This window comes from Aythya ferina (genome assembly GCF_964211825.1).
Source record: "Aythya ferina genome assembly, chromosome: 19".
NCBI lineage: Eukaryota > Metazoa > Chordata > Aves > Anseriformes > Anatidae > Aythya > Aythya ferina.
Window position 1 is genome coordinate 3,732,805 of NC_140309.1, and position 21,126 is coordinate 3,753,930.

Here is a 21,126-nt window from a genome sequence, read left to right on the forward strand (position 1 = left end):
GGGGAGCCTGGCCATCCCCAGCACTGGTTCCCCATCACCCACACGAGCCTCTCGCCAGCCACGCGGAGGCTCTCGGGGGGAGCAGATCCTCCCTTGGCTTACACCGGGAGGAGATCTCTCCCAGACATGAGTCTGGGCTGGTGCAGGTGTAACCAAGGACAAAATTTGGCTTCAAAGGGTGGGAAAAAAAATCAAAAAAAAAACAACAAAGAAAAAACCAACACCAGAAAATGCCACTAAGTATTCCTGGCTAAATATTTAAACAGCTTAAGAGCTACACAGATTTTTTTGTTAAACAATCAGCTTCATCTTCGCATTTATTTTGACAGTTCATAATTGTTACAGTTGTGATTCCAGTGCATGTAAACCCAAATAAATCTGCCTTTCACCACGCAAACTTCTCCCGAGCAGAAGTTAGGAACAACAAAGCCCTCCAAGAGCAGCGGGGCCGGGGCTCCCCCGGCATCACCCCCCCACCCCGAGCCCCCGGGGGGTGACAGCGGCCGGGGGGGGGGGGGGGCCGGCCCCGGGGCTCCCCCTCGGGAGAGGAGGCGCCGCCCCCCTTTATTTTGGGGACAGGCAGACACAGACAGACAGACACCGCTCCCCCCACCGGGGGAGGCCGCGCCGCCCACCCGTGCCAAGGGGGGGATGGAAGAAAAACGGGGAGGGGGGGGGGGCTCGGCCCCGGGACACCGGGCGAGAAAAGTTTGCTCCGGGGGAGGGCAGCGGCTGGGGGGGGGACGCGAGGAGACGCGGGGGGGACACGGCGGAGTGCGGGGGACACAGCCGGCCAGGGGGGGACACGCCGGGGCGGGGGGGTCCCGCTGCCGGCGGCGGTCCCCGCGCTGCAGGTGTCCCCGGGCCGGGGCCGGGGCCGGTCCGAAGGGGCGGCGGGGGCGCCCCCGGCCCCAAAGGCGGGGGTCGCAGGGGCCGGGGGCGGCCGGCAGCGGGCGGGGGCCCCCCCGCGGCCGCCCCCGCACACAATGAGGCGCACACAAAGCGCCGCCGCTCCTACCTCCAGCGCCTCCAAAGTGACGAAGCTGGCCATCGCGAAGCCGTCGATAATGTCCTCTTCGGCCGAGGAGGACTCCCGCCGCTTCCTGCGGGGGGGCCGCGGCCGGGACGGCGCCGGGGGCCCATTGTCTTCCTTCTCGGAGCCCGAGGACGAGAGCGCCGCGGCGGCCCCGGGGCCGGCGGCCCCGCCGGAGGCAGCGCCCCGCCGGCCGCCCTTGGCTCGCCGCTCCCGGTCGCGCTGGGAGCGCGATCGCCGCTTCTTCCGCAGCCCGTTGCATCGCGCCGGGCCGTCCATGGCTCTGGCCGGCTCTCCCGCTGGCTCTCGGCCCCCCCCGCCCCACCGCCGCCGCGGATCCGGCTCCCCCGGCGGAATAACGGGGGAGGGAGGGAGGGAGAGAGGGAAGGAGAAAGGGAGGGAGGGGAGGACGGGCAGGGGGTGGGGGGGGGTGGGGGGGGATGAAAGAATCCGAGCGCGGTTCCACCGCCACCAGCAGCGAGCACCAAATGTAAGAGATTCCTATAAGCGAGCCAAGGAAAGTAATGGCTGATCTCAGGTCGCCTTTGTAAAAAAAAAAAAAAAAAAAAAAAAAAAAAAAAAAAGCGAGAGAAAGGAGAAAAAAAAAAAAAAAAGCCTCTCCAAGCAGGCAATAAATCAGAATAGCGGAATGCTTTGATCAAGGGGCTGGGAGGGCGAGGATCTCCGAAAGAGAGGAGGAAAAAAAAAAAAAAAAAAAAAAAAAAAAGCAGAAAAGAAGGGGGGGAATAAAGAAAGAAGGAGAGAGACCCGCTGGAAGGAGGGAGCTGAGAGTATTTCCTTGCACAAAATTTATTTTCTTTCTTCCTTTCCTCCCCAACTAGAAGAAGTTCCGAGGGGGGTGGGTGGAAAAAAAAAATATATCTGGATGTCTGGAGCTCCCTTTCTGTCTGCGTGTGTGTGTGTGTGTGTGTGTGTGTGTGTGTGCGGGGAAGGGTGCAGCCTTCCCCTCCCCGCCGCCACGCACTGCTCTCCCCTCCGCCTTTATCTGCGCGGATCAAACACAACAATAATGATAACGAGGCGTCCAGATGCGATTTTCTCAGGCACCGACCAGGGCTGGACTCCGGAGCGGAGATCGGATCCCAGCCCGGCCCCTCCAAAAAAAAAAAAAAAAAACAAAAAACACACAACCCAGAACCAAACAATAAAAGAAAAAAAAAAAAGCAAAAAAAAAAAAAGAAAAAACCCACACCAAAACACGCCCACCCACCCCGGCTATTAATACGGATCAATCACGGCAAATTCATCGGATTAATTGTGGCGAGGAGTGGGCGGGGGGGTGGGGGGGGGGATGCTGGTGACAATAAATCCGAGCGGAGAGGAGGCTGCCCCCTCCCCAAAAGGGACCAGAGGCGAAGAAGAATAAATAATAGAAGGAATAAAAAAAAAAAAAAAGGAGGAAGAGAAAAAAAAGGTGCTGATGAGGCTCGAATACGCTCCAGCGGGGACGGCGGCACCGGTGCGCGCTTTCTGCTGCCTCGCCCCGACCGCGGGGGGGTGCAGCGGGCCGGGCCCCCCCGGGCTGCTCGGCGGAGGAGGTTGGAGGGGGTGCTGGGGGGGGGGGGGCGGCGGAGGTGAGCCCCGGCCCCGGGGCGCTGCGGGGCGAGCACCGGGGCGATGTGGGGCGGCCCCGGCGCTGCCGGCCCCCGGCGGTCCCGGCCCGGCCCCGCTCCACTCCGCGCCGGTCACGTGGAGCCGGAGCCGGAGCCGGCGCCGCCCGCTCCCCGCCGCGCGAAATGCGGCGCCCCGGCCGCGCGAAATAAGTCGCGGGCATGCGCGCAGGGCCTGCGCACTGCGCGGGTGGGGGCAGGCGGGAGGCAGGGGGAGGCCCGGCCGCACCCCCCCCGCCCGGCGGCGGCGCGGTTCCCGCCCTGCTGCCCCCCCCTCCCGTCGAGTTCGGGTTCAGTTCTCGCCGTCCCGTGTCCCCGCTCCGTGTCTGCCTCCCCCCCTGGCGGCTCGCAGCCCCCCCCTCGGGTGCCCTCCCGCACCGCCCCCCGGGGACGCGGCGTGGCTGCTGCCCCTCGAGGGGAGCCCCCCGCCCGTGGTGGCAGCGCCCCAACATGGCCGCCCCTCCGTCATGGTGCCCTGCCCGTGTGGAGCCAGCTGCCGCCTCGCCTTCAGCTCCAACCGCTGCTGGGCGGAGGGGACGTGTTACCCTCATCACCTGCCTCGCCTCATGGCCGGAGCCCTGACAAGTGTCCGATAACTGAGCTCCAAGCGCCCGATGACTGAGCTTGTGCTCGTGGTCACCCTTCTCACCTCGTCTTCCTCTGTCTCCTCCACAGGGGAATGGGCTGAGGGAAGAGGCATGGAAGGCGAAGCCGTTGGGTCTGCGTTAGGAGCAGAGACCTGGGAGGACGAGGAGATTTGCTAGGGAGGAAGATGGAGGAACAAACCACAGCAAGCAGGAATGAGGTGAGGAGGAGAACCCAACCGGTGTGCTCAGGGCAGAGGAGCGGGGCTGTGGATTTCCAGGAGGAAGCCTGTGGGTTTCCTCCGTCCACCTGATGAGCAGTCTGTTGCAGGGTTTGAAATATATTGGGGGGATAGGTGGAGAAAAAAATAAAAAAAATAAAAGAATTGGAAATCATTTAACACTATCTCTACAAGATCTCTACAAGAAGCTTGTTATGGGCTCCTTGGTCTGCCTCTTGCTGCCTGCTGTAGCTGCTAATCGTTGCTCTGCTGAGACACCAAGGAGGGCCACAACGAGCGGCACATGGGCTGAGAGCTGCAGTGTGTGTTTTTCCAGCAGTCTCCCTGCGGGCTGCTCCGACTCTCAAGGGATGATGCTCTGTTTGGTTGTGTAATGTGTTGTTTACTTTGTACCCTAACACTTGGGCCACTCTGATCAAGCAATATCCTTAATATATTTTAATAAGAATAAGAATATTAACCGCTCACACGAAATACTGGAAATTGGATATACCTTTTTTTTTTTTTTTTTTTCCTGAAGGCAAATGACATTTTGCCACCACTCTCCACACAACATCTCCCGTGTGGTATGCAGTGACTTTTGAGCTGCTACGTATGGGTGTGAACCAAAAGAAAAGGAAGTACAAAGCCGTCGGTAACCTGATAGTGTAAGAGTGTGTACCTTGCAGAAGGCCACGCTGCTCCTTGCAGAGGCACATGGCTGGTTTTTAAACATTCTCAAATATCAAGCTGGAGAACATCACCTCCTAGATCTGACCCTAGATCTCCCTGTTCAGATTTCTTGCTGTTCAACGCTATGTTTTGCTACCTTGCTTCAGTTTCTTGCGTCTCACTTATAGCTGCCTGCCAGGTCTGTATAATCTGACTATACAGAAGAGGTTGTACAGGTATTGTTAAAGTGATGCAATTTGTGTGTACAGGCAAGCTCAAATATTACAAAGTCTCTGTCTTCTGAGAAATATTAAGCTCTACTGTATCAAACAACTGTTACCTGTTGGGCTTTTTGGAAAATAACTATGTAATTTCCAGGGCAATGTAATTGATTACAGTTTCCTGCACATCCATCACCATTAAAGTGACTTAAGAGACCTGTAGTCGGATGTGTTTCTGCTGACATTCATTGCATGGCTGAAAGTCTGCTCAGTCTGTTTTGTTCCTGAATGCACGTATGTGGAAAACAGAAATGGTGTGTGATTTATTTTATGTTCTTTATAGAAACAAATCCCTAGATTTGCATGTCTACTGAAAAAAAAAATAAAAAATGAAAACCCATCCGTCTAATTCATTCTCTGCTACAAAACATTTTTCTTCTGGGAAGTATCAAGCATTAGAAATCACTGGTCACCTTCCTGTGTACACTACAGGCAAATTATCCCTTTTCTGGGTGTGATCTAGCACCAGCAGGAGCATTTCCATCAACCTTAATTGATTTGGGAGGGAGGGCAAGTAGGCCTTGCTGTTCCACAAAACCTCAGACAGATGCTCAGGAAGTTCTCTCTCCAGTGTGTTCTTGCCTCCAGCTGAGCATTTCAAGTGATCTTACTGGGAAGGGTACAGCAGACCTCCATGCACATTTGTTCTTAGGCCACCTGTTGGCCTTTTTTCTAGAAATACATCTTGCCTGGCATCTGGCAAGAGAAAATAGCTTTTTGTGTCTTACAGGCACTTGTATGCTCTGGTACCGTGCTGAGCTCACTGTTTTTGAGGTTAATGACTAGTGTACTCACAACTGGGTGTTCGTAGTTATTCGGTTAACACCCACAGAAGGGAGACTTGCTGAGTGTGTGCTAACAGATCTATAATTTTCTGATTTGAGGCAGACACCAAAAGCTTTATGATATTTCTAGTCCTAAATAATGAAGAGAGAAGGGTTAATACAGACCAAAAAAACAACAACTGCAATTTCTGTATCACCATTATGCACTGGAGCAAAACAAAATCTGCACAGTAATAACACTAAAAGGGGTTTTCTTAGAAATAGCCCCTGGCATGCCTATCTGAAAAGGATATTTTGAAATAACGTGAAAATCAGGAGGTAATTCATTGCTTGAAGAAATGGCAAGAACCTTGCTTCTAGCAAGAGTCATTTGCACTGTTTTTTGGCATTAAGTTTTAGGAATTTAAAACAGTGGAGGCAAATGTGTCTTTCTGAGGATAGCATCTTTCTAGGAGATGGGTAGTTTAAAATAGCAGAATGTCTACCATGTCATGACAGTGATTATTATTTCAGAAGTCTGATCTGCAAATGAAAAAAACAAACAAACAAACAAACAAAAAACAAAAACAAAAAACAAGAGAAATGGAAGAGGGGCCTTTTTGTTTATTGTTTAGACCCTGGTCTAACATTGCATTTATGAGAATAAGAAATAATGAGAACCAAAATTCCAATACAAAATAAAAGCCAAGGTGATTGTGTGGATGGCAGAGGAATTTAAAACAACAGTTCCATAAAACTAAAACAATTTTACTCCAACTTGTATTGCGCATACAAATGTATTGCTTATAAGAGCAGATTGTTTAGCTTCATAGCTAAGATATAGACTGGGTGTTTTAAAAGGAGTTTTCCTAGAATGTGGTTTGAAACAGAAACAGTTAAGGAGAAGAAGGAGCACCCAAAGTTAACCAACAAGGAAAAACAGAAACCCATGACCTTTAAAAAATAAATAAATAGTACGAGAATAATGATAAAGGAAAATCTAAAAGTAGTTAGTTGAAATCTAGCAGAAGACACGTTTCCAGAACAACGTCAAGAGAAAATACACAGAGAACAGACAATCATTCCTTTCACAAATTAACAAACACACCCAATCGGTGGAACTCACAGCCACAAGGCAGCTCCGAGGTCAAGAAACTTTCAGAATGACAATAATATCGATTATAAAGTGGTTGAGGGAAATGTACATTTTAATGCCTGAGAACACAACAACATTTACAAAAAAAAAAGGTAAGAGATGGGAGGCTAAAGTAGATGGACCACTAGTCTGATGCAGACTGCCAGCATCTGCATCCTTCTGACAGCAGTGGTCAAAGACAGGCAGTATCTGAATATCTTTTCTAAGCCTCTTGCATTCTATCATTAGGGAATAAGAACAACAGTATAACAGTCCTTATCAATACTGGGAGATCATGGGGTACAGGAAAACCTCGCTAGATATATTAGCTGGCCCAGAGGAGATGAAGTTTGGATTTTGTAGCTAAAAAAAAAAAAAAGCTCAGAGTTCAAGAAATCTGAGAATTGAAGGAAAAAAGAGATGGATGACATCAGCAGAAATATGAGTTTTCCTAGAAGAAAAAAAAAAAAAAAGAAAGAAAAAAGGAAAACCAATTTAATCTGCATCTTATTTCCCTAATAGGTTAAAATAGAATTATGAAATAATTAAAAATAATAAAAAAAAAATATATCAGTAATTTTATCAGAAAGAAAAATCAGAGCAGAAATAATATCAGAATTACAGTCTTGATCTATTGACTCGAACGGATCTGCACTAATTTACAGCAGGTGAAAACTTGGTCCCTGGAGAGTACGGGAGTCATGAGCAATAAAGCTGTGTATGTTTATTGTGTATGGCCAGATGAACTCAGGAGTTTTTGGTTGTTTGTTTTCGTCTGAAACTATTACAAAATTGGATCCCACTAGTTCCCCGGGATTAGCTAATAAACACTCCAGTGGAAGCTGACTAAACCTGTGCTTCTAATTGCTTAAGATTCCTTATCCTGTAGCATGAACATTTGCGAATGGCTGCATTTGCAAGTACAGGGAGCAAAGCAGATGTCACTGGGTTTCAGAAAGCCTCATTTGAAAACATGGCTCAAAGTTATGTGGGTATAACAAATGCTGTATTGACCATGAACCTGGAAAGCATGGCAGTGAATGGCAATGTCAGAGCTTGTATCTGTGTGCGTAGAGGATCCTGGAAGTTTTGATGCTGCAGTCCTATCTTGTTGAATATCTAATCTAAAATATCAGATAAGTAGTACATTAAGGAAATTTGGAGGTGGCATTCAGTTTGAAACAATCACAAATATTCATGTTGGTAAAGGAACAAAAATAAGGGACACCAACAAAAAGATTTACAAAAAAAAAAAAAAAAAAGAGGAGTAAAAGGTAATGAATTATATTCTGTGCAGAAGCAAAGTACAAATTGCAAGTATTATTAGAGTTCTTCACTTGGCATCATAAAAAGTTAACTGATCTTCTCGGGTGAAATTCAGACCTCAATTACATGTAAATGAGAAAACTGCGAGTGACTTCAGGAAATTCAGCATTTAGCTCTCAGCTCGTTCTTACTTCGGTTTGAAAATGGGATTTTCAAACATGACTGTAAGATTTGGAACTGTATACCTGCCCTTTGGTCCCTTTGAAAGTTATTCGCAAAACCACATTCCTAAATAGGTAGCATACATATCTGCTCTGAGAATCAGTCAGCTTTTATTACCAGAAAAGACCAACTGTTTATATTTCCATGGTGCCAAGTTCAGATTGTGCTATTGCATGCTATAGCAATTCTGCCAGTGTGTCATAGCATTCTAATCGATTCAGATTTTTTTTCTTCTCTCCCACCTTAACCAAAGCATGTGAAAGAAACACAAGAATGTGTTTTCCCAGCATTTTAAACCAATGTTTAAGTAAAACTATGTTTTAGCCCAACACAAGTTATGATGTGGAAGAACTATGTGAAAAGTAATAGCCTGGGTTATCCAAGGGGTCAGACTACCTGATCCTGGTCCTCTCTGGCCTTTAACTCTACGAATAAATTAGAAACCCGATCTCTCAAAGTTTTAATTTCAGAGCAGTCTTTGTAAAGGGGGCTGAAGTGGAATTCCTAATAAATTACATCCTCCTCCAGAATTAATTTCTCTCCCTGAGAAAGGGTTTCTTCTAAAGAAGTGTTTTGTTCCACATCTTCTAAATTATAAAAAATTTATATCTCTTTATGTCTTACACTGTACAGAGTGCCAGCACAGCAATTATTAAAACATTTTTATTGATATTACACAGCTCTCTGTGAAACGTGAATTAAATTTGTCATGAAAATTGATTTTTAATGACAGCTCAGGTTTACATTCCTGTAGCTCATACCTTTCCACTACTTTTTGTTGGCACTAGAAAAGGGCAACTGCAATATCTTTATTTGTAAGAAATGGATCAGGAGATGTGCTATAGTTTACCTGCATGTATCAATATAATTCTACTGATGAAAATAAGAATTTGTTCTATTGAAGTCACTCTGCAGAGAGCAGATTTGGGCTATTTGGCCCAAATCTTCCTACCTGAGCAGCTGAAGTTCCTAAATCTGCACCTAGGCACTTAGAGGAGTGTCTTGATTTTTAAAGCTGTTGAATGTGCTCAGCTTTCATTGTAGTTTTGTAAGAATTATGGCATACCACATCCCCAGAACCCATTTGTCATCCTCTGCCTCTTTTTCCCCATATATTATCTTTCCTTATGACTAACAAACTGCTGGAGGTGACTTTTGGTTTAGCAGACTGAACATGACACTGGATACCAAAGCAGTTAGCAGTGCAGGGAATGGTGCTTTGTAATCTCCTTTTTTTTTTTTTTTTTTTTTTTTTTTTTTTTTTTTTTTTTTTTTTTTCTGCAGATGGAAGGGGCGAAAGGATTTTCCAGGCTTGCTTTTTAACTGATTGTATTAATAGACCTTTATGAAAACAATCGTCTGACCTGGAAAGTGCAAGAGCAGAGTCTGGGCTTGCAGCACAACCAGGTCTCCTCTGGCTGTGTGTAGACCGAGGACAGAAAGGTACAAAATGGGAAGTCTCATGCAATTATGGACCATTCCAAACAGTATTATGCCAACTGAGCATCGAGCATGCTTAGTGTTCAGGTAGCTCCCAGAAGAAAATTAGGTCCGTATTAGGGTAAGCTACTGGATGGATAAAACCTCCAGCTTGGCTAAAATGTCGCTTCTGCTTCTCCAAAATAACTGTATTTCTGCAAGACACATCTGTGTGGGAGCTGGGGGGAGGGCTGGGTTAGTTTTCATTGGCTGATTGGAGCAGGATTATTGGTTGCTGTTAAAAATGATCCCAAGCAAACTTTTACAAGGTCTTCTGTGACTAATAAAACCTGAGTCTTTGAAATGTACTACAACCCAAGTTGTTGTTAAGAGATAATTCTCTTCGATCCAGATGCTTCCATCTGAAGTGCAGTGCAGAGAAAAGAAAAAGGGAGAAGGAAAATTGATGGAAAGCTCCTGAAAGCAGAAGAGGAAGAAGTCTGCAATTTCTCTCCCTTTAACACTTCATGCACTGGACTTGGGAAGTAGCTTAAATCTGCCTGTGCAGTGTGCAGCACGGTGGGGACTGAGAAAGAGCCCTGCACAGCATGCTTACCTGCAGTGCCAGGGAGACCGCGGAGATCTGGGAGGAGGATAGTTCTTTCCAGGTTGGGTAGGGTACTGACACATCAGGATTTCATCTGAAAGGTGATAGCAGATGAGGTGAGGTTATCTGGCTTGTATAATCTCCGTGACAGCAAATACTTGATCTGTGCAAGTGTCAAGGAAGAGCTTCACTTTACACAAGTGCCCTGAGATGCAAGCAAAGGATTTTGATCATCCTCGGCAGGTTTGGCATATTCTCTAGCTGTAAAGGGCAGTAAAATCCTTCCCTCTGTGATTTGTGCTTTATATTTCCAGCCATTTTTCACCTCTTCCTGCACTCAGACCCAGGGGCCTGCTCACAAGCAAATAAGTGAGATAAGGCAGGGAGGCATTTTCTCACAGTCCTGCAAGATGTGGTATGGCTGCTGCCTGTAAAGTGATGCAGCAGCATCTCTCTCATGTCTTTAAAATATTCCCTCTGGAGAGGAACGGACATATTTTCCTGGCCACCCATCTCTTGGGCATTTATTTCATTTCTGGCCAATCCTTCTCCTCTTCTACCTTTGCCCTCTTGCATCTTGTTCCTGACCTCTGGACTTTACACCTCGGTCTGGAGAGATGGATGCTTCAGTCATCTCTGCAAAAGCGAGTTTGTTTGTTTAGAAACAATAAATTATGACTGGCAGCCCTGTTTCGTGGGGTGCCAAATCCTGCTAACCGTTAGTGATAGCTGGAAATTTAAGGTGCCTTTAAAAATCCCAACCTACATATCTGATGCACCCTACAGATGGTATACAAGCAGCCGCAGTATTTACAGAGCTGCACTGATATGTCTGTCTCGCTTACGTGTTTACTTGCCCCAACCTAAAATATCCCATCAGCAGACACTGTATATATTTGGTTCTGAGAAAGCAATCCCTTTTTATCTTCCCTGAACTTGAAAATACACCAAGCTCCTTGAACAAAAAGATAAAAATAATAATGAGGCAGACACAAGCGGTATAAATCAATATAGCACTATTGATGTCAACAGAGCTATGCAAATACATACCAGCTAAGGATGACACATAAAATCAAGCACTAACTTTATACAGAAGAAGATAGAAACAACACTGCAATATTAAATACACTTTTCAGCTATGCTCAAAATGGATTGTGGAATAAGTCATCGTTGTAATATGTAATTTGAGAGGGCTGTGAATTCTTCTGTGAGCATGTTGCTTCAGGAGATGAAGAAAAATCAAAGCACAGCCTTGCAAGTAACATTCCCCCCTGATATTAACAATAAAAGTGTAACACTGCTTGGCTTTAAATAACAATTCTAACCAGTTTCTGCAGGTTGTTGTAAATTCTGCTCTGCCCCAAAAAGTCAGGATTGCAACAGTGCCAGAACAAATGGCATTGCAGGCAAGTGATTTGTGTCAGCGTTGGTCAACTCAGAGTTTTACTAAAAACGTCATTATTGCAGAAATCATTTCTGCCTACAGTGAGCGTTATGGTTGTAGCACAGGCAAGGCGCCCAGTGAGGCGCTGGCCTGCTTGAATGAAGCCCCTGAAGACTAAATAGGAAACATACCAGTATCATTAGTGAATGTGCTGCTCTCTTCAGCAGAAGAAACTGCTGGGCTCACACAAAGCCATGTTGGTGACAGAACGATGTGTCTTTTGGTTACGCTGCCAGTCCAACATTGGTTTACTAGCACAAGGCTTAACATATGCATGAAGCTCCTTTGTGAGCTGACGAGCTCCTCTTGGCTCTGATGTTCAAACAAGACCACAGAAATGGGTAGTGGGTAAACAACGCTAAGAAAAAAAAATTGCTTAATAAATCAAGAGCCTAGCAATTAATGAGCATGCCTACCCTGTAAGTTCTTCATGTAGCATACTTGCAGGAGTTAAACATCCACCTAGTATTCGTTTCACAGAATTGAATTATTCCCCACACACATTAACTGAGACAATTACTGAAACGCCAAGATCAGATTAGCTACTGTATCTTGAAAAGAACAAAAAAGAAAAGAAATCACTGCGGCAGCAAATTGCAAAAGTGTTAAAAGGCTCAAAAGGTTGTTCAACTAGTAGACAATTTTAAGTAAAGCTAATAAAACACGGACACTTCATTATTCATTCATGAGAAAAGGCTGAGTTCAGACACTGCATTTCAGAAGAGAAGCCGGTCTATAATATCCTGTCTTTTGTTCATCATTTCCATGATCTCCATGCACATCTTGTTTATGGAGCAATCCTTTTAGCACACTGAAGACCATCCCAGTGAAGTCGAAGCAGAAACCCCCTTTATTTTAATAGGCTTCAAGTCTGGTCCCGATCACCCTCTTCCCAATATTGGGATGTAGCCCTGCAGAGCGCAGCAACCCAATTCATACAGCACTCGGTGCTCTCCAGGGAATAACCTCTGTCTCATTTCACTGAACCCTTGATAAATGCCTGGGTCTGCTCCTTCTGAATTCAATTGCAAGATTTCCTTTGCTTTTCATTTGCAGCAGGAGCGTCAGATCCAGCCAAGAGCCACATCAAGACATTTGCAACCAGTTTTCTGGCTCTGGTTCTGATGCGTGAATAGCAGTGTGCAGACTGCTCTGGTCATTTGTTCTCCACTCGGACCATCCATGGAAACAGGGCTGGAATCCTTTCCTCGTTTGCTGAGTGCCTTGATATTGTTCACAACAACAGTCATGAGCCAAGGCTGCCGCGGTACGAAGCCAGCCTGCCTTGGGCACTAAATGCTACGGCGGACTGAGGTTTTCAAAGTCAGCTACAGAATTTGGATACAAATTACAGGAATTTTAATAGGCATCCAGATCTCAAAGGCAAGTTTAAAACATCATCTTTGAGCATCACTAGCCATAATCACTCAGGCTTCTGGCTCCAGTCATTTTCACCTATGTATCCTGTTAGTCATTATTTCTTTGTATTTTCCCTGCCTCCTTTCAGGCAGAGATCTTCTAGCAATAAAGCTTCCAGGAGCATAACCTTCTGACAAATGAAGCAAAACAACAAATAATTAAATAAAAAAGCAACATCAGGGATCATTGAAGGAAGATTGTGGTTATGAAGAGGCTGTTTTACGATTTTACTGATCTGATGCACCTTATTTTCATCTACTTTTCCTGTCAGAGTGTTCTTGCCATTTACAATTTATTCTGTTGATCTCACCTTTCCTCCTATTCCCCATGCCACTTGCTGTAATTAGTTCTTCCACTTTCCAATGCAAAGTTATTGTTTAATGCTTTCTAAATCCTATTTTTACCAAATGAAATTTGTAATTTCTCATTAAAAACAAAACAAAACAAACAAACAAACAAACAAAAAACAACAACAAAAACCCACTAGTTAAAAAACAACTAACAGGGATTACTGAAGGGGGAAGGAGAGGGAAATGGGAGAGGGAGCTCTATCGTTTGTAGAGGCACAGTTATGCACTTGAGATAATAAAGCAGAACAGCAAGTTTCAGCTCTAAGGGCTGGCCAGATCTCTTCGACAAAAGACAGATGGGATTGAACTCTTTGAGGTGGGAATAATCTTTGTGTTCTCACTGCTGGGTGCTACCCAGAGCTTCTTGCTTGTGACAGCCACTTCTACGGGCTGTTCCAAAATGAATAACAGCATAATAACTTCATAAGAAATAAATATAGACCATCAAATAATCAAAATATTGTATCAGAGGTATATCAAGAATGGGATAGCTGCCTTTCTGGTTTAGCACTTTGAGCTGGCTTTCCTAAGGAAATAAGCCCATGGACTTAAGCTGAGGCTGTGTCTGGCTGTTGATCCCTTCCTATTGACTTTCAAACCCAGCAGCCAAGCTCACATTTTCCTTAGAGGTGGAAGTCTCAGAGATGGGTCATGAAACATTTAGGGAAAGGCTGTGGCACAAACTCTGCCCTTCTGACACTGGAGCAAAAAAGAAGGCAGGATCCTTGGGCAGCACCGCGGGCATGCACTGTGTGGTGCCAAGGCTTCCCCCTTTGCCTGGGCTCTGGCAGCCCTGCAGCCTGTGACGCAAAGAAATGCTGTCTGGTGGAAGAGGCCATACTTCAGCCCTTATTTGAAGAACTACTGATAATTTTGAGAAAGTATGCAGCCTTGGGGAGCAGTGATCCAACACGGCTTTCAAAGAACACCCTCCCACAGCGTGGGTGGTGATACAAAAAGCCCCACTTTCAGACCGAGCTGCCTCCAATAGCGGCAGGTAAAGCACCTCACCTCTCTGACAGGAACAGCACAAAAGCCTACTGCCCTAAGCCACACTCAGGAGCCCACATTCATAGTGCTTCTTATCCCCCCGTTCCTTCTGAACATAGTCCTTTAGAGCATACCCTACAAAATTACGACATGGGGTTGATGAAGGACCAGCATTTGATGATCCCTTTCACAGAGCTGCGTCCCAGCCTCATGGCAGCCCGCCCAGCTCCCTCATGAGCTGATGGCTGATACCACACACGCTGAACATCTCTGGGAACGCCACACCAAAACACTGTCTGGAAACGCTAGACACACTTCAAGTATTAAGTACGTTTTCTTTTTCTGAACATCTTAACTTAATAGGGCTTCATTATTTCAGCCAGCTGTAAAATCAGAACATGACTCAATAGCCTGACAACATTATCTTGTCAAGCTCCCAGTCTGTTGACTGTTGGAGTTTCTTTTTCTTGTTGTTTTCTATTTGCTTTTGGTTTATCCTCAATTCACTTTTCATTTCCCTTTGTATTGATTTTGCAATTTTCTTTTCTGCTTTTCACATTTCACGCACTTACATTTCACTGATTTCTCTTCTTTTCCTTCCATGGTGGTATTTAATATGTGCGTGTCTCTGTGCTTAAACGTAGAGAGCCTCAGTATCTTATCAGCTTAACAGAACTTCCACCAAGTCTTTTCTTCTCTCTTTTTTTTTTTTCCTTGGGTCACACGAATGGTATTCTGGCAGCTGAGCACTGGGACCTCCTTTCAACTAAATAAATCAAAACATAAAAATAGAGCACAGGGGTTCCTTTGATAACTCCTCTGATCTTTAAGCAAGTTCACAGGCTCAGAGGTTAAAGCTGCTGAACGCTGCTGAACAAATGTTAGAATTTTAGCAGAAAGCCTTCTTCACTTCTGTATTATTAATATATTAATGTAAAGAAAAGTGCAAATGGCAGGGGTATGAAATACATTTGTCACTGCATCCAGTGGGCACAATATTCATGGTTACATTTTGAGAAAGGACGTGACTGTCCTCAGGCTTCGGGTTTAACATGGAGCACTTCTGTGGCTGCGGGACTCTTTGCCCACCCTTTTGTGCTCTGTCTCCAGCATAAATTACAGCTCAAGGGCAGGCAACATGGCTCTGCAGTATGGTTAAAGGCTAAAAGGCATTTGTTGTTCTTCTCCAGTACAGCCTGTACATAGAGCCATAGCTGGGGGCAGGCAGAAATGTGCCTCCTGTCCCTGATACTGCAGCTAGGAAGCTGCTATGGGCTGCATGGTATGTGGTACCAACAATATAAAAATAGTTTGTGGAAAAAGCAAATGTGACTCTGCTTAACTCTACTACCATGAGTGGTCCTGTTTGAATCTGTGTGATTAGTTAGAGGAATACTTTTAAGCACAGGAGTGGTCCTGGGCAGGACCAGGACATTACAGTGCAGCAGGTTGAGTGTCCTCACTGCAGGTTCATCACTACATCAGCCATCTGATGGTTCAGCCATCTACATCAGAAAGACTGCAGCACACGCACTGCTGAGGATGAAGGGTTGCAGCTGGCCAACACATATCTCAAACCACAGCAACCACAGGAGGAGCAGGTGTTTTTATCCAGTCTGGTTTTGAGCCTTTTATAATCATAACTTGATGCTTTTGTTGAAGAGTTTGATTTATGTCATTCTCTTATTTTTAACTGGAAAAGAAGCATCCAGTTTCAATGAGTTCTTGGTTTCGGAGAGTACGATATGATCTACCTCCACCCCCAATCTTTGTTGTCTGATGGTATTTCTAGAGCACCAGCAGCTGAAGACAAGTGGCTATTTAGTAATCTCAGCTTTTAAATAATAATAAAAAAGACATTAGCCTTCAGGGTTTTGAAAAAACAGTTTAAAAAGCCTATATAGGATACAGATCACATCCTTTAACAGCCTATTCTTTAACAGTTTTTGAAAATCAGTCCTGTAATTTCTGATTATTGCCTTGATTTTAGAAAATGTGGACTTCACACTTTTGAGAGTGTGAACTCTCTCTCTCTGTAATTGCTAAGATTCCATTTCTCTTCTTCTTTTTTAAAAGACTGATTTTTAAAATTTATATGAAGTTAATTTACCTAGGTTGAGTCTCAGAAAATTAATTTTGTATTCACAGAGTAAGGTGAAAGTTTGGGGAGGATATGCTGCGTTCATCATACAAATGAGAGTTAATAGCTCTTCTAAGCACCACATGCATCTCAGTCTGCAACGCGGAGCTGCAAAGTATACTGAAGATCTATATTGCAAAGATGAAGAGGAATGGGTCGAATAGAGCAAATTATTCTGTATTTTTTCCATTTTCTTCATTCCAACTCTTATAGACAGTGTCAAATGTTGCATTTTGCCAGAAAGCTTTTTCAGAAATACCTCAGATGTTGTTTTCCATGTAGAGACCTAGACTTTTCCAGGACTGTTTCTCCAAAAGTAACCCATAAAATAAGCTCCATTTTTGGTAGCTTAACTAGGCTGAGGTTGTACAATAATAACAGCTTTGCCATGAGGAGATCTGCTGGCTGATTTATCATTTCTTTCTATAGCACTAAAGATTCTTCTGCCCAGTTTTATCTTGCAGCAAAATCAAAAAACTTCACTAGTAAGAACATACCAGAACACCCCATTTTGTCAGCGTATGGAAGATGCTGGAACGACTGGGAATGTCACAATAGCTCACAACTCTCCTGTAACATTTTGGTAGAGGAATTTTGTTCCTCTGAAGAGCTGAACGCTTCTGAGGAGCCAAGCTGACCTTTCCAGAGTTTAGGAGTACTATAGCAATGGAGATAAATCAAAGAAATTGCAGACAGAATGACCAACCTTGGAGCAACCAAAATTTAGGGACAGCTAAGACCGGACTTTTATTTATGTAATAAACAATGATGATGTAAAAGTCAAGAGACAGTGGCCATATACCGACCCCAAAATCATTTCCAAGTGCAGTACTGTACAATTTAAACAATCAAAATTACAACCCCTGAGAGAGCAGAATTAATTAAGCTGTGACAGAAGACAGTATTTTCAACATCTAGCAAGATGATATGCCTAGAAGAATCATGAGGAATAAAATGACATAAAGTTTAGGAATACCTGCTTTTTTAGTTTTATAGATCTTCAACCTCAAGTCCTCCAGTAGCTTTACTTAACTGCCAATACTGTCTGCCGGTAGGAAAAAAAAAAAAAAAAAGGAATAAGGCAGAAAAGCAAGAGGTCCATGAAGGATACCGAAGTCAGACAGGGTCGTGTTTTCTCCTCTTTTCCCCTTTCTCCATTCTTCTCTCCTCTTCCTTGCCCCTCATGCTCTGCTTCTCAATAATGGTCGAGGACGGGTAGTCTGTTTTTTTTTATTGTTACTATTTTATTAGAAGTTCAGTTCCTGCTGTGTCTGAAACATTCTACAATAGCTGGAGAATAAGTCAAATGTGACACTACATAAAATAAGAGAACTGAGTAACTGTGATAGGAAGAGATTTACAATCTGGGTGTGCAAAGCCTTGTGGTGGTGTTCTTTGTTAACACTTAATTTCACTTCTGTGGCTGGATTCACATTTTCCTCTATTCTACTTTCACCTGGTTGCTCCCTTCAAATACTCTAGGAGAACTGAACAAGCGCATTCCCTGAGATGCCTGGCTGAAGGACTAAGATTGGGTGGCTTGGATGAATTAAGAGTCCAGGGGAAACATGTGTGGACAGAAACCTCAGAACATGAGACAGGATCGGGCACTGGGAGTGGTGATCAGTACCCTGGTGGCATACTGACCTGCCAGAAGGTAACTGCAGAGATAATGTTGAATAACCCTTGCTGCTGGTGGCAAGCTGTCCCCATGTCCCTTCTGGAAGGCTTTACTCGCAGCCCCTCATTAGGACCGCTGTAACCCTTCTAGTAAAAGGGGAACTGATCTGTACCCTGAGTTTTTAAGGTTAGAAAGAGAAATTCCCTCCCCCATCTTCTATCACCCTTTACAGAGCAGGTTTGTTTTCACTGAATCCAAATATATAGTGTTAAGGAACAAGCCACCAAGGGACACATGTAAGAGGAAGGCTCCCTTGCATTTTAGACACAATGCATGAGCAGCCCCACCTCTCTTTGAACACTCATACCCACCACCAGCTTCTCTTGCTCCCCCATTTCTCTGAGTTGAGAGTCACTTTGGTGAGTTCTGTTCTGGCAAAGAAAATAAGCCAATATTTGTAGTCTGCATCGTGTTGATAAAACACCACCTGATGCTCTCCATTCCAGCCAGAAGTCAAGCAGAGCTTCCTCTTGCAGGGAAGGAGCACCCTGGCTCCTCATGCTAGAGCCCCATCCCGCTGTGTCCACCACACTCCCCTGCCTGCGCTCTCTCCCTCTTTCCTCCCCATCAGACGCAAGCTCTCCAGAGCAGTGAGCGCTCTTTATGTTTCACATTTGCACAGTAGCCAACACAGTGCAATTCCTGCCCTTAGGCATCAGCACAGAACAAGTCTTAAAAGGAGTGTTACATATTTGCCCCTATTTATGGCTATGCATAGCATGCGGCTGTGCGCCCAGCTTGACCACAGCCAGTTTCTCTGTGGAGAAATGAGCCCGAGGGAGAGAGTTCATGGGTGAGAAGACCTGCAGGGTGGTTGCAGGGAACACTGGAAGGCCCCTTGGTCTGGCATGACTTGAAGGAAGAATTTAAGCACGGAGGAGAGGGCAGATGCTTCCAAGAGTGGTTACACCAAGCAGGGCAAGCAGCTGGGAGCTCGCTGGGTCCAGGCAGCTCAGCCAGCAGCTCCTGCAGAAAGCTGAGCAGAGACCAGCAGTGGCAACCACCACTGTGCCTGTCCCAGGGCAGCAGACAGCACAAAGGCTGTCAGAGGCCATCACTTGGGTGATTTTGATGTCTGACAGATATCCTGGCGGAGAATGGCCATTCATCAAAGGCAAAACTAACTACGGATGAAATCTGAAGGAACCACTCAGGAGTGCTGTATTTGGTTGCAAGGTAGTTGTGGTCCAGGTGCTCAAGGTCAGCACAAAAGGGGATGCTGAACACCCAGCTGACATCCCTCTTGAATTTCGAGCTCCTTTTAAAATTCATTTGCACACTTCCTAACTAGCTCAGATACAGCCTGGATTAGTAACGCACACCACTCCTCCTCTCAGCTCCCTCTCCTTTCACTGCCTTTGAGTACTCCAACTTCTCCTTTTGCTCTTGCTTATCTCAGATTTTGTATCTATCTGCAGTGTTTTCTCTCTGTGCTGCTCTCATTTCCCTTCTCTTTCCCTCTGTGTAATCCTTATCCTTCTCTGTGCTTCGTTTAATCCTGGCTGCCCGATTATGCAAATTGCACATTTACATTTTGACAGGGCTCCTCCACCCCTTTTCACATCCTTATTTGTAATACAAATCATTTCTCCTCGCTTTCTCCCATTCTCAGCTGGCTCTCAGCTCCCTCACCCGCATGCCGTGCTCAAAACCTGGGGCTCAGCCCCAGTCCTCCCCCAGCCCTCTGCCTGTTGGGGGGTGCCCAGACCCAGGGGGAGAGGCTTGGAGAAACACATCAGCCTCTGTCTTCTGCCACAGTGGCCAAGAGAGACAGAAGTGTGTCTTCTTGCATGGCCACCCCCATCCCTGCCTTCAGGTGCAGAAGGGTGCACAGTCACAAGAGGCTGAGCTGGGAATGTTACCATGGGCAAAATGACCTCTCTTCCCTTGGGCATCAGCCAAGATGGTTTTCTAGCAATTTTTTTTCTTTCCAGGATGTTTTGGTTTTACGTCTACTACCTCAAAGATTAGCTGCACTTGTCTACAGCACGTTTAACCCCCTCTCACACACAAAATCAGCCACAGTGCCCTTAGAAATAAAGTTGTAGTACAGAAATAAATTACATACTAAGGAAAAAAAAATAGGATGGAAATAGTAAAACCAACAAGATTTTGTGGTAGCATCTTCCACCTTAAAATGCACTTATTAGTACTGTAGTCCACACTGCCCTCACCTCTAAAGCATTTAAGGTTTCTGCCACAGAGAAGCATCAGTTTCGGCCTCCACTCACCCTCTTCCTTAGAGGAGATTTGTTTCTGCAGACTAGTGTTTTATTTGGGTAAGGCCTTATTTATCTTAATTCTAAGTACATCCTGCTCTGCGTTTACATTGGAGAAGACAAGGTCAGGGAAGTGTACATCTTATTTAGACTGGAAAGTGCTGAAGTCTGAGCACTCCTGGTGAGAAGTCTCCCAGCAGCAGACATTTTTCTTACTGCTCTCTCATGATGACCTTCATTAGCTCCCACACGAGTTTGTTACCTCATCTCCCAAGAAAGCTGCACATCTGTGGCACTTCACGCAGTGGTGCAGTCACAGCTGGAAGTACAAAGCCACCTTAGCTTGGCTGGGGCCAGGCTCGCACTAAGCACCGCTGGCATCTGCAGCCTTAACCCATGCCAATGCAGAGGGATTGCCTGCCCCTTGCCTATGGATGTGGCAGTTCAGCCCCAAGAGATGACTGCTCCCAAAGTTAGGAGAGGCAAAGGCTGGGAAGCAAGCAGCATCACCCACAATTATCCCAGCCTTAGTGAGAAGCCTGCAGGAGGGCTGGCAGCTATGCCCGGGCACAGTGAACCATGTGCACGATGCTTGCTGCGTGATTTACGTACATATGAATTTTTACAACAGGAATGTGTTTTTCCTCTTCTTTCTCTAACTGTCAAGCTTGAGTGAGCTCACGGTTACAAGATAAAATTGCTTTTGCTTTCCAACAGTGCTGTCCCCACCTGTTTTCCATTGCTGCCCTCGCACCTATTCTTCTTTGTCATTTCCAGCCATGTCACAACACCCCCACCTCCTGACTTTGGCTCTTTGCCTTTTCTTGGCCAAGACAAGATGGAAAATCTGCATGGCCAAGGCTGGGTTGGTACATCAGAGTGCTCCCATCTCTCTATACACCTCCCTATTTTTCCATAGCATGCATTTACCTTTGAGCTTTTGTTTTTTCCCTCCCTTTCCTTGACCTCCAGATAAAGACCCATTGCTTCCTACCCAGTCCAGCCCCTCATTCACACTCCCATCTGTGCCTTTCTATAGTTAAGACTC

General features: G+C 45.5%; 1 protein-coding gene and 1 long non-coding RNA gene across 8 annotated transcripts in view; one reads left to right on the forward strand and one right to left on the reverse strand.

Moving 5' to 3' along the window:
* The window catches only part of AUTS2 (activator of transcription and developmental regulator AUTS2), a 763,900-nt gene extending 762,319 nt beyond the window's left edge, over window positions 1-1,581 (reverse strand). For 3 of the 6 annotated variants that reach the window (XM_084493461.1, XM_084493460.1, XM_084493457.1), the window contains exon 1: window positions 1,019-1,579. In XM_084493461.1, coding sequence (XP_084349587.1) covers window positions 1,019-1,312 — 294 coding nt within the window. In that variant the 5' untranslated portion in view covers window positions 1,313-1,579. Of the gene's footprint in view, window positions 1-1,018 lie in introns of all 6 variants that reach the window. The other 3 variants (XM_084493462.1, XM_084493458.1, XM_084493459.1) reach the window with 3 other exon arrangements.
* A 1,357-nt stretch (window positions 1,582-2,938) lies between these two features.
* On the forward strand, window positions 2,939-4,584 carry LOC311421283. Of its 2 annotated transcripts, XR_014684786.1 has the most exons (3): window positions 2,939-3,251; window positions 3,340-3,469; window positions 4,011-4,584. It is a non-coding gene; the product is annotated as an uncharacterized lncRNA (long non-coding RNA). The 2 variants fall into 2 exon arrangements; XR_014684785.1 differs by having other exon boundaries at window positions 2,939-3,469.
* The last annotated feature ends 16,542 nt before the right edge of the window (window positions 4,585-21,126 follow it).